The sequence below is a fragment of the Thalia democratica genome, chromosome 3 (assembly GCF_965202585.1).
Source record: "Thalia democratica chromosome 3, ktThaDemo2.hap1.1, whole genome shotgun sequence".
Taxonomy (NCBI): Eukaryota; Metazoa; Chordata; class Thaliacea; order Salpida; family Salpidae; genus Thalia; species Thalia democratica.
Window position 1 is genome coordinate 79,647,362 of NC_139167.1, and position 13,286 is coordinate 79,660,647.

Genomic DNA, 13,286 nt, shown 5'->3' on the forward strand with positions numbered 1-13,286 from the left:
CATAATCATAATATATTTTTATTACCTCATTATCCTACACATACTTTTAGTTTTTTTCTATTATTATTTTTTTTGTTTTTTCAATACACTTTAAGAGACATTTTTCGTTAATCATATACAATTTACTAAATTGTTTACCTTTAAGTATTTTGAACTCTTCTTTGTAGGATTTTAAAGTAAGCAGTGATAATTATACCTTAGTTGGATCTTATTGTAATTCCCGTGACTAAAATAGTTTTAACATAAGCAAATTTTAAAGAGTCAAATCTTATAATTGTAATATTCAGATACAAAAACTTTTATATTACGGTTTAAAAACTGCATTGAAAGTCTTACGTACATGTTTTATTATTGCTTACTAATGTATTAACCTATTTTAGTAGGGTAATTTTAAGTTTCATCTTAATAACTTATATAAATTGTTATGCAACTTGCATAGGCCTAATAAGATAATGGAATTCAAAGAAACATTAGGAGAAGATAAAATCCTTTATTATGTTAAGTGGAAAAACATGGTTTTTAACAGAAACTAGCTATTAAAACAGTTATGTCATATAACTAAACCGCAAAAGTTGTTATGTCGATTGACCGTCGGGATTTCACATCATTAAAAATTCCTACTTAGTTTTAGAGCAAAAAAAAAAGTTTAACACTAACAGTTAAACAGACAAGCTTATTTGTATAACAATTTCGAGGGTAATTAAGTCTCGCCTATGTTTTAATTGCGACTTAAGTTAGTACTTTAATTGACAAACACTTCTTTAAAATTACTTTATTACGAGCAGTTGAAATAATGTAAGTATAAACAAAATGATTATTAAAAATAAAACATTTTGAAATAGAATAATAAGTTAATTATAGTTGAATTAAGTATAATTATAAGCAGAACTTTATAAAAATTCCATTAAGTTCTTTGTTTGTTTTAATCAAATATTTTTCCAGACGATTATTTTTTTTTTTTTTATTACAGTAAAGCCAGCTTGCAGTCTATTGACGTTATTCTCGGTGGTTTTTTGCACCTCTAAATTTCTATAAATATTATGAGTTTTTTCTTTATTAAAAATTTAAACCTATATAATAGGTTTCAAAATACAAACTGGTTTTATTATTTTTTTATAAGTTTATAAGTTATATAGTTTAATCTAGTAATTTATACTTACATTTCAAATATAATGATTGCTATATAATATAAAGATTTTGTGTTTTTGAAAACATGTAGAACAATAACTTTCAAAAGATATCAAGAAAATTATTTTAGAAAAATCTACTATTAATCGTGAGAATAATCGTGTTTTTGCAAGTTTAAATTTTGAAAACTTTTAAATTTTTATAATAAAAGTAAATTTATTTTGCCCTACATAAATTTTATTTCAAAAGAAAAAGTAAAAATGCGTAATAATAAGTTTTCGACACTAAACTTTCATAGTTAAGTTTATTATAACTAAATAAAACTTCATTACAGTTAATCTTTATATATAATTTACCAGTTGATTTAATAATTAAAATTAAAAATCTGAATATTCTGAAAGTTCTGAATATTTAAAAAACCTTCTACCTCTACTTTTGGCTTTGTATTAAACAGTATACATTTTCGTTTAAAGAACTTAGAGTTTAATGATATTAGTTTTAAATTAAACCACGATTACAATTACAATTACTAAATTTTATTAACTGTATTATTTAAACTTTCATAAACACCTATATTAATATTTTTAAAAAGTTGTATTTCATATAAATTCTCCCTGAATTCGGAGGCAAATTGGTAATCTGGTTTCTAAACTTAAAAAATATAAATTTACAATATAGAATCTTTTCAAAAGAAAGTACATAAAAGACTTTAACCGCTGCGATACTCATTATATTTCTTACATTGACGACTATCAAAACTTAATACTCAATCTTTAGAATACAAAAGACTCATACTTTTCCTTATGCTTTTTAAAACTAATTAAGTACACTTAATTAATGATCCAATTTTAAACCTTATTGTCAAAACAATAAATGAACCAATTAATATCAACAACTAATTTTTAACAAAAGCTATCTGAATATTAGGTTTTATTTTAAACAAAATAAACTATACTTCAAAAAAAAAAACAATTTTTTTGAGATTTTTTTTTTTAAACGAATCCTTATCTTTAAAAAATAATAAATTAATTTATTAATACAGATCGGCTAAATAAATTTCGGGTTTGATATGATCAGGTTAGAAACGATCGGGTTAGAAATGATCGGGTTAGATATGATCGGGTTAGAAATGATCGGGTGAGAAATTATCGGGATTAATTGAGTTAGAAGTGATTGGGTTAGAAATGATCTTGTTAGAAGTGATCAGGTTAGAAGTGATCGGTTTAGAAATGATCGGGTTAGAAGTGATCGGGTTAGAATTGATCGGGTTAGATATGATCGGGTTAGAAATGATCGGGTGAGAAATGATCGGGATTAATTGAGTTATAAGTGATTGGGTTAGAAATGATCTTGTTAGAAGTGATCAGGTTAGAAGTGATCGGTTTAGAAATGATCGGGTTAGAAGTGATCGGGTTAGAATTGATCGGATTAGAAGTGATCGGGTTAGAAATGATCAGGTTAGAAATGATCGGGTTAGAAATGATCGGGTTAGAAATGATCGGGTTAGAAGTGATCGGGTTAGAAATGATCAGGTTAGAAATGATAGCGAGTTAGAAATGATAGTAAACCGATATTTACAAACGTTTTAGGAAACGAGAATAAAAACATACCCAGTTTTCAAATTTTAATCTAAATATTTTAATAACAGTATATATGATAACAACAAAATTAAAAATTTTTACTTTTTGTTATTCAAACATTTTACTTTTAAAGTATGTTTCTATTTTATAGTTGCAAACAATATACCTCAAAAACTTCTTTCAGTTATTTTTAATTAAACTTTACTTACTTAAAAATTAATATACATTATTTATATACTTATACAATTAAAATGGAGTTCATTTCATTGAAACTAAAAAAAACTGTGTATCATAAACAACCCAAGAAAAGTATGACGTAGAAACAATTTCAAATTATAAATATCTATTTACTATTATATCTATAGCCTTAATGTAAAACACGTTAAAAATATTTTCTAAACTATTTTTTAAAATCAGTGCTTAAGATAACTAAACAGTTAATAATCTCTATTATTCAGTTGTCTTTTAAAGTTAAATCTATGGCTTATAATAGTAGTTAGAAATAGAAAATTCAAAAACAATGATTTATTTTACGGATAGATGTTTTTTACAACTAATAAAAAATGTAAGCTAAAATATATATATCGCAAAAAAAAAGTTTACAGTAGATGGTCAATTAAACTTAAAAATCAACATAAGTCTTGATAAAGTTTAATCCAATTCGAAAGTTAATGATTTTTTTTATGTTTGAGTTTGTTATCCAAGATGTTAAAGTTATTGTTGAACCTAGATAATTTCGAAGTTGATTAAAAACTATCTTTGAGCCAAAAACAACAACAATAGATTTTTGGTGAGAAAGTTTCCGTTGTAGGAAATTATGATTGTTTTGATTTAAATTAGCTTTAAATTTAAAACTTTTAAATTGTAACTTTCTATTTTTTTATTATAACTTAAAGTTTAAAAAAGATAACAATGTTTGTTACGTATTTTCTTATTTCTAAGCCGTAAACTTTAAACAGAAACAATAGTCTTTGCTTTTAACTTGGTTAAAGAAAAATTTTAAAAGTCTAAAATCAAAACTTAGTAACTTTAAGATAATAATAATAAATTTAAGTTTTAATTAACTTTAATACTGCTTTCTTTATAAGTTTTACTTTTAAGTATAAAACATTTTAAAGTTTGATTTTGAAGTTAAACGTGTTAAGAAATTATCTATTATTACATCTGCTTTTATAAACAAATTAAAATTGCAAAAGAATTCTTAGGTGTAGCTTTAACAAAAATAGTTAAAAGAACAATCATGACTTTTTAGTAAACAAGTTTAAGGTTATTATGGATAGATCAAATTTAATTAAAAATATCAAGATTATTGATAAATAATACAAAAGTCCGCTAAATTTATTATCAGATTGCAATCTATAACGTAAAACTATTGTTAAAATTACATCAATAGTTTTAATTCAACTTTTCTTAGTGAGGCTTACATCCGGAAAATAATTTTAAAGTTCACTTATTTTGAAGTATTCAACTGATAAGTTTTATTAAGAGTTTTGAAAGTTTTTTCTAACTATAATATATCTTTAAAAGCTTATATGTTACTCTAAAAACAATTTAATTTATTTAAATCAAAATTTGCTCAAAAATAATATTTTTATTTATTCAGAATTGGTGTACGTTCGAGTATAAAAATTCTTAGAGTATTAGACATTTAAAAAGGTAAAACTTGTCATTTTATATGATTTAACTAAATTGTCAAAATAAAAATTCAACAAATTTACAGAAACTTAACCATTAAAAACTAACTATATAAACTAAAAAACTTTCAAAGCTTCTAATATACTAATTTTAATTATAGAAATTAAACATTATTCAAATGTATACTGTTTAAACGCAACGTGTTAATACTTAATAATTTTAGTGTGTTAAATTTATTTATGAATAAGGTTGAAACTTAATAAAATTAACATAGAGATTAGTTTTTTTTTGATATACATTTAATATATAAGTGTATATATGTATACAACAAGGTTGTCAAATGTTATTTACTAAGAAATGTGCTAGAAAATTTTTAGTAATACTTCAAAAAGATTTCTTTCATACTTAAAATGTTTATCAATACTTTTTTTCGTACAGTTTAAAGATAAAAGTTTGCAACTTTAGCAGGACTAAAAAACATATGAATAAATATGTATATATATAAATATTTGCATCTACATCGGAACTAGAACACTCTTTTTAATCGAGAGTTCATGGTCTTTAAATATATATCCTTGGTTTTTTCTTGGTAATTAAAAGTTCTCAATGTAAAAAACATACAATTTCTTTAGCACTTCTCAAGCTTCACAGCAAACATACTTTGATATTAAAATAATTTTTATTAGTTTATGTTTATTATTTCATACATTTTTACAGGCGGTTGAAGAAATGATGACGTCACAATGCGTTTGCCACGGAACTTCAGGTTCTTGTTCATCTAGAAATTGTTGGAATGAACTTCCAACCCTTCATAAAGTTGCAGGGTTTCTTAAAATGAAGTATTTGAAGAAGAGCGTCAGAGTCAATGTGGTGAGAGATCTTTCAAGAAGGTGTGAACTTTATAATTTTTTTGTTTATACACAGGTTTTAATCTTTTTATTTCTAATTTGACCACAGTTTATAGCTTAAGCTTAACCGTTGAAATTTTCAAATTTTCTATTTAGTTTTAATAACTACTTTATGACAAAAATTGTACAGCTGAAATACATTAGAAAACTAAAATACTTTAGATCATTAACTTAATAATCAAACTTTATATATAAAATTGACTCGTATAGTTATTCACTCAATCAAGTGTAATTTTAATTCAGTTTAAACAAGCTTTATTTTCCCAGACTGGCTAAACTGAAAACCATGACAAAGCCAAGGAGGTCTCCTTCACTTCAAGAGCTAGTATTTTGATGAACTTAAATACGGCTTACTAAATAAGTTTTACTTTTAAATAAAAATTCAAAGTTCTGATTCTAAAGTGAAACGTTTTAAGAAACTTTCGAACGTTACAACTGCTTTTATAAACCAATTAAAATTGCTAAAAAATTCTTAGGTGTAGCTACAACAAATGAATAATATAGTTAAAAGAGAAATTATGATTATTTAGTAAACAAGTTTAAGGTTGTTATGGATAGATCAAATTTAATTAAAAATATCTACATTATCATTTAGTAACACAAAGGTCAGCTAAGTTCATTATCAGATTGCAATCTAGAACGTAAAACTATTGTTAAAATTACATTATTAACTAAAAGTCAATTTTCCTAAATTAAGCTTCTAAACCGCAAATTAGTTTTAAAGTTCACTTATTATGAAGTATTCAGCTGATAAAATTTATTAAAAGTTTTGATACGTTTTTTTATCTAGTTAAAATATATCTTTAAAAGCTTATACGTTACTTTAAAAATATTTTAGTTTTTTTAATTAAAAGTTGATCAAAAGCTTTAACTTGATTAATTTAAAAGTTGTGTATTTTCAATATAAAAAATCTTATAGTCTTAGACATTTAAATGGGAAAAAATTGTCATTTTAAATGATTTAATTAAACTGTCAAAAAAAGTTTACAACAAACTAACTGAAATTTGATTATTTAAAACAAACTTAATAAACTAAAAAACTTTCAAAGCTTCTGATATACTTAATTTTAACTATAAAAAATAAACAGTATTCAAATGTTACTGTCTAAATGCAACATGTTAATAGTAATAAATTTTAGTTTTTTATAAATATTTTTTGAATAAAGTTGAAACTCATTTTAAAAATTTACAAAGAGATTGGTTTCCTTTGAGATACATTGTCTATATATGCATACAATGTGGTTTCCAAATAATATTTACTAAGACATGTGCTATTTTTTTTTTGGTGATACTTCGCAACAATACTTAAAAATTTAAGATGTTTATCAATACTTATACTCTTAGAGTTTAAATATAAAAGTCTGACAAGAAAAATAACAAATAAAACATAAGTTGTTTAAAAAGTCCTTTTTACGAGATTATATTTAACTTAACAAAATATATATATATATACAAATGTACATACTAAATAAAAATGAACGAGTCAATTTGTTTAGCTTGGTTTTTTGCACTGTTTACGTTTTTCAATTAAATATTTAGTACTCAAACTACTATTATTTATATAGGCATATTTAAATTTTCTTTAGCCTTATTCACACTATTTAAACATTGAAAATGTTTATTCATACTATTGCAAAAATATAAAACTTAACAATTCTGCTTATAATTTCTTTTTTAGACTAGTACTGTAAACGAAGTTTTGATTTTGCTTTAGCTAAGTCATTGTTTAGAAATTAAAAGCACGATATAAAGTCTAAGTAATTGTCTTGTTAATGAAACAACATAAGTAATCTTAGCCACTATATAAACCTAGCAACGAAGTATCGTTGATTGGAAACAAGCCAAAAAATCAACGATAAATGTATTTAATAAAAGTTTATTATTTACTTTTAGTCTTTTAACATTTTACAGCTAAGGTTAGTATTATATTTTTAAAACGTTTTTATTTAATTCTAAGGCTATACATCTGTTTGTTAATGGTTTTTAATCTTTTAAAGCTTATTTCTCTAGCTTATTTGCTTTAGTTAACTAGGTTATTTGGATAAAAAATTACCTAACATGTGTGCAACTTTGATATTCACGTATTTAAAAACAAATTAAGTTAAAGAAAATGATAAAGTATAGGTAAAGTTTCTTATTTTGAAATATTTAGATTATTTATTTAATAATGTTGGTAAGGTGTTGATTGTAAAATGAAATAAAAATTTTTTTTAAACCTAAGCTATAGTTTTGCATTTTAAAGAAATTGTCGAAACTGTAAGGTTCTATAACTTATAAAGTTAAACGTATAGTTTAATATGCTTAAAATAAATAAAAACTTAGCTTAGAATACAATTTTTGGTTAACTTCAAATAAATTTTTTTGATTGCTACAAATATTACAAAAAACAAACTAAGCACATAACGATTAAAAAGTTTTAAATTAACTTATTATAGATATAAAAATTAATCTATATAAGGATTGTAAAGGTACATTGATATAGATATGTTAATAAAAAATGACAAAAAACTTTTTATTTTTGCAACATTAGATAGCTAACACCTTTGCGGTAACTTTAAGAAATAATCCAATTAATTTACAACTTAAAGCGTACTTATTGCATCAGTTTATTACAGATAAGTATGTCATTTTTACTAATACCTTACAAATTTTTAGAATGTTTTGTTTTATTTTTTCTTAGTGCAAAATCTTTATTTTAATCTTTATTTTTAAATAGAATTTAAAAAAGTTATGGCCCCCACCGATAAAATTTCTTTATTAAATACGCCAGATAACCTTATTTCTTGCTCTTCATGATCAACTCGGAAACATCTAGTATAGTTATTTAAACATAGTTGATGGCCCCTTTGCTGCTTATGGCCCTCGAAATTATGTAATGGCCCCTATGTAGACCATATGGCCCACTTTTGGAAACTCTGATGTTGACCAAGAACACCGAGTTTTTCTATAAACTTTGAAAAAATAACTTCTTTTAACATTACTATGTTGTTTTTTTTCATAATAATTTTGAGTAATAAATTTTTGTTTTTCAGATGTTTTATAAAATAACTTGTAACTAAATTCCCCCCATAAAGTTTTTTTTTAATTCTAAAATAGACTTAACTTTAACCCATAAAAAACTGACATGAAACTAAATATAAATAAAAAGAAGTTTAACTACACAATCGATTTGATTTATGTAGATATAAAGTTTCAGACTTTTAAGAGATATCACCACAGTGTAACGTTGTAATGAACTTACTACAAATTACATAAAAAAAAAATTAGCTTTAAACTGTTTTGTTTACCTTATAATATACATTAAATATAACTAACTGATGACACTAAATTATAACTAATTAAAGTATTTGCTGTTAACAAATTTGGGTATCTTTTTTATTTCACTAAAGCAGGGGTCGGCAACCTTAAGTAACTTTTAGGCCAATTTTCCTAGAAAAAACTCGCGAACTAGGAAAAATTGCACGCGGGACCCAGTATTTAGAAAAAAACCTTTGAGGGCCGCATTTATTTAAAAAAAAGTTCAAGTAATCAGTAGAAAATTGTTATTTAAAATCAAGAAAGTTAAATTGTGTAATATTAGAGCACTAATAAAGAGTATTTATTGATCTAAAGGCCTAACTGAAGTTTTTTATTACAGTTTTTTATTTTATTTTTTTATTTGTTTTAAAATATATATTTTTGACTGAAAAGGATCTCGCGGGCCGCAATTTGGCCCGCGGGCTGCAGTTTACTGACTCCTGCACTAAAGTATGCTTTAACATTCTAAATACTGTTATATATTCTAAATACACGGTTTACCAGGTTTTGACAATTAAAAATGATTTATAGAGTAGTTATAAATAAATGTTAGTATATATATTTTTTTAAATAGTAGAAAAGTTCTTCGAACAAAATACTAAAAATATCTAGATATATCTTTACGTTTCAAAATAAACAACTGTTTGAATTTTTTTCTAATTTTTGTAATACAAAAAAAAACTTATTTAGAATTTACAAACATTCACAGAAAATTATTTAATCTAGTTATCTAGTTAAGCATCTTTATGTTCAATGGGAACATATATCAACAAACAAACGGTTTATCATTGAGCTCACCTCTTGCCCCTTTACTGGCCAACTGGTTTGTCAGTCAATTAGAGACAGAGCTGCTTAACAAAACTGCAAGGCCTAAAATGTACTGCAGATATGTTGACGACATTTTCTGCATTTTCCAAAATAAAGAACAAATACATCAGTTTGATGAAAAACTCAACAATATGCATAAAGACATGAAATTTGTAATCAAGACTTGCCAAGAAGGTAAACTACCATATCTCGATACACAGGTGACAATAAAAAACAACAAGTTTATAACATCAATATTCAGAAAACCAACAAGCACGGGCGTGCTCATGGATTTTAACTCGTGTGTACCGCAGTCGTGGAAGAGAAATTTAGTAAAAAACCTGAATCACAGAATCAAAAATCTCGTTACAGAAGATTTACAAAATGACGAGTGGCAAAAGGTTAAACAGCTGTTGATGAAAAACTCATTTCCGGCCAAGTTTATCGATGGACACATACAAAAGAAAGACAACTTTGAGACAGAATTAATTGAATATAAAGATGATAAGAAACAATACATTACAATACCATATGTTAAAAAGACGTCAGAGAAATTCGCCAGGAACATAAAAGCAGTATTTGAAAGCATCGGGGTAAAAGTACGTATTGCTTATAGATCGGAGAAAGTAGGGAAATATTTTTCACTAAAGGAATTAATAAGTCGCTTATATCAAAGTTGTATTGTCTATAAATTTACGTGTCCAGGTGATCTGAACAACCAGTACATTGGTGAGACAGAAAGACAACTTTTCGTAAGAATTAAAGAACATGTGACTCCTACCAACAGTGCGGTATTTACACATATTGAAAATTGTGTACTTTGTTCTAATTGTAAAAACATTTATAATTGTTTTGAAGTTATTAAAACGTGCAGTTCGTATAATGAATTATTATCTTCAGAAGCTCTACTAATTAAAAAAAACTCCAGCCGAATTTGAACAATCAGTTTGGTCCTGATAAAGGATCAAGAGTAACTATTAACATTTTAAAATAATCCATTTTATCTTAATTGTTTATAAAAATCCATTTTTATTAATTACTTGTCGTTTTAATTAATTGTGTTTTTTACAGATGATATAATTTCACTCTATTTATTTTGTGTCTGTTTAACTAGGGAGTGTTTAGCATTTTGATAAGGGAATTTGGATATTCCGAAAGCGCTTAAGTTTTTAATAAAGTTTATAATGAAAAAATTTGTTTGTCTTGTAGTAAAATGGTACTTAATCTACATAGTTAATGTATTAAAATTGTAGAGGATTTTTTTCAATTAATAAACATTAAGTAATTATATTTGTATTGAACCTAACATAACTGTAACTTAGATATATTGTAATATTTTAGATTTTCGTATGTAAGTGAGTTTTACGCTCTTTTATATTTTTGATTAATTTTTAAAAGAATGCCTGAATATTAGTTAAAAGCAATTATTTAATGCAATATTTCCATAAATTACTTAAGTTTATTATGCAGCAAATGGTACTAGACAGCAAACAAACTGTTTTATATTTTCTGTATTTTTTTTTTGTATATAGTATGCTGTCTACTTTTCGTGACTGAACCTAAAAATACCTAAGTGTCTAGTTTTAAATCGACCCATTAAAATATCAATTTACGAAATGCTCTTGTTTTTCGGTCTGTTCTCTCATTTTACAGCCAAATCTCTCATTTTTTTTTTTTCTGTTTTATCAAAATTGGCTAAAATGTTAAACAAGGGTTTATTTCAATTTTAATGACTTAAAGTAGAGATCGCCTAATGTAGTACATTTTATAACTCTATTTAAGTATCTATTTTATTTTTATTGTTTTTTTTTTATAACTTGTTATTATAATTTAATCTATTAAAGTTCTTTTTGGTTTTTAATACTCTAACTACATTATAATAACTTAAGCATTGTCTAGTTTCAATTGAATCATTTAATACTAGATTAAACACTTTACCTAAATTAAATATTTAATTTGTACGAGTATGTTTTTATTTTTGTTTAGTAGTTTAAATAATTTGTAAAGTAACCACCCATTCTTCATGACTTTTAAATAAAAAAACATATTTTGAGACAATTTTTAGTTTTGTAAGCATTGATGAGCTTTTTAAGAGAAGCATTGTTTTCAGAAAAGTCTATATTAAAAAAAAGATAATTAAATTTAAGTGAGGTAAATTAGCTATACTTTGGAAATACAATAATATAAAATTTTACACAACTCATCTTAAAAAACTTTAAAATAGTTTAGAAAAAAAAAACTATAAGTAAAAGTATTTTGGTGAGACAATCGTATGTACTTTTATAATTATATTAAGTTTTTTAAATTAGTTACGTTTGTTAAAGTAGGCTACATGTAAAAAATAATTTAGCCTCAGATTTAATTTAAATTCAACTAACTCATCAATTCCGTTTATCGATAATCCAAGATACGACTTAAAAATAATACTTTTTAATAGTTTTAACATCTAGTAAAGTTAGAGGTAGACATGTTATAATATAAAAAAAAGTAAATTGTTACAAAAATTTCATATATCTTTAGCTAAACCTTTAAATAGTTGTATACGTAATTTAAATGCAAAAAAGTTTTTGAGTAACAGATAAGTTGTGTGAACGTTAAAGAACAATTCTTTGACGTCCTGAGAGCAAGTTTTTAACTGTGCAAAAAAAAAAAAACATAATCTAGAAAAGGTTGTTTTACTGAAAAAAATTTGATTGATCACTATTGCTGTTGAAATTTGTTATCCTACAACTAAATTTAATTATCTTGTTTAAATAAACAAAATACAACGTCAACTAAAAGTCACTTGTGTTTTCATAAGAAAAAAACATATATAATTATAATGCGATTAAACAGTTAAAGCAACTTAAAACAACTTGAAAAAACAATCATGACAGTTTTGAGTAGAAAACATTAAAATTGCTATATTATAAGACATAAAGTTTTAAAGTTCAAATTTAGTAACTGAATCTCATCGAATAGATTCGTGAAGTAATGGATAATATTTGACATTAAACTTGTGTTCTTATTATAGTGCAAGAAAAAACGTCAAACATCAAGTACTTTAAAAGACGTACCCGAAAATTTTACTAAAGAAGTGCTTAACTGAAGCGTTAATTTTTTTAAATGGATTTGTAAAATTGTGCAAAATAGTTTATTTGTGTTTTTATTTGAGGTTGAAGCTTACTAAAATACGAATGTTTATACATGCATACGTTTGGACATAGAAAATTATAGAAGTTTATTAAATCTTTTAGTAAACTATTTCAAAGTACTAACTTTTAAAACTTTTATAAAAGAATGTAAATGTTTACTTTTTACATTTGTTTAATAAGTTTTGAAGTTTAAGTAGTTAATTCAACATTTTTTCAATAAAATCTTCAACGTTTTTTAGGTTGTATTCAGGTATTTGTGAGTATGCACTAGATTATTCAAATTAACAACTCTATTTTTATACGTATCCAGAAGCGACCGGACACTAGTTTTATAGATCCGGTAGATCACAAACACAATGTGGTTTTATAATTTTTTTGTAATAATATTTTTTAAGTGGAAAATTACAATCAATTTTTGTACGAAGTCAAAAAACAAAAATACTTGAGAGTTTTTTTTCTAAACAACTAAATTGTTTCTCACGGATTACGCGCATTATGCTGCGTAAATTTATTTATTCAGATGTCCAGATCTTCTAAAAGTAACATAACACCTGATACAATTTGTTGGTTTATAATGACCTTTCAAGTAAAGTTTTGCATGCCTTGAAATAGTTGGATAGTTTTTGAAACTTCTTGAAGCTCTTACAATTGTACAAAATTTAGAATTTTGTTATCTTTTAATTAAGAGACTGAAACATATAATTTACTAAAGTATTTTTTTTTTTTTTTTTACGATTTAATTCATAGTAATAATATCTTCCAATATATTTTTACTACACAAGAAAAACTACCTATTG

The 13,286-nt window shown here is 24.5% G+C and overlaps 1 protein-coding gene across 1 annotated transcript; it reads left to right on the plus strand.

Annotated features, from left to right (window-relative positions):
• The first annotated feature begins 9,294 nt into the window (after positions 1-9,294).
• Positions 9,295-10,435, plus strand: LOC145832585 (uncharacterized). Its single transcript, XM_082939898.1, has 2 exons — positions 9,295-9,954; positions 10,427-10,435. Exons 1-2 carry the CDS (start codon positions 9,295-9,297, stop codon positions 10,433-10,435), a joined length of 669 nt encoding a protein of 222 aa, XP_082796024.1.
• Positions 10,436-13,286: the final 2,851 nt, after the last annotated feature.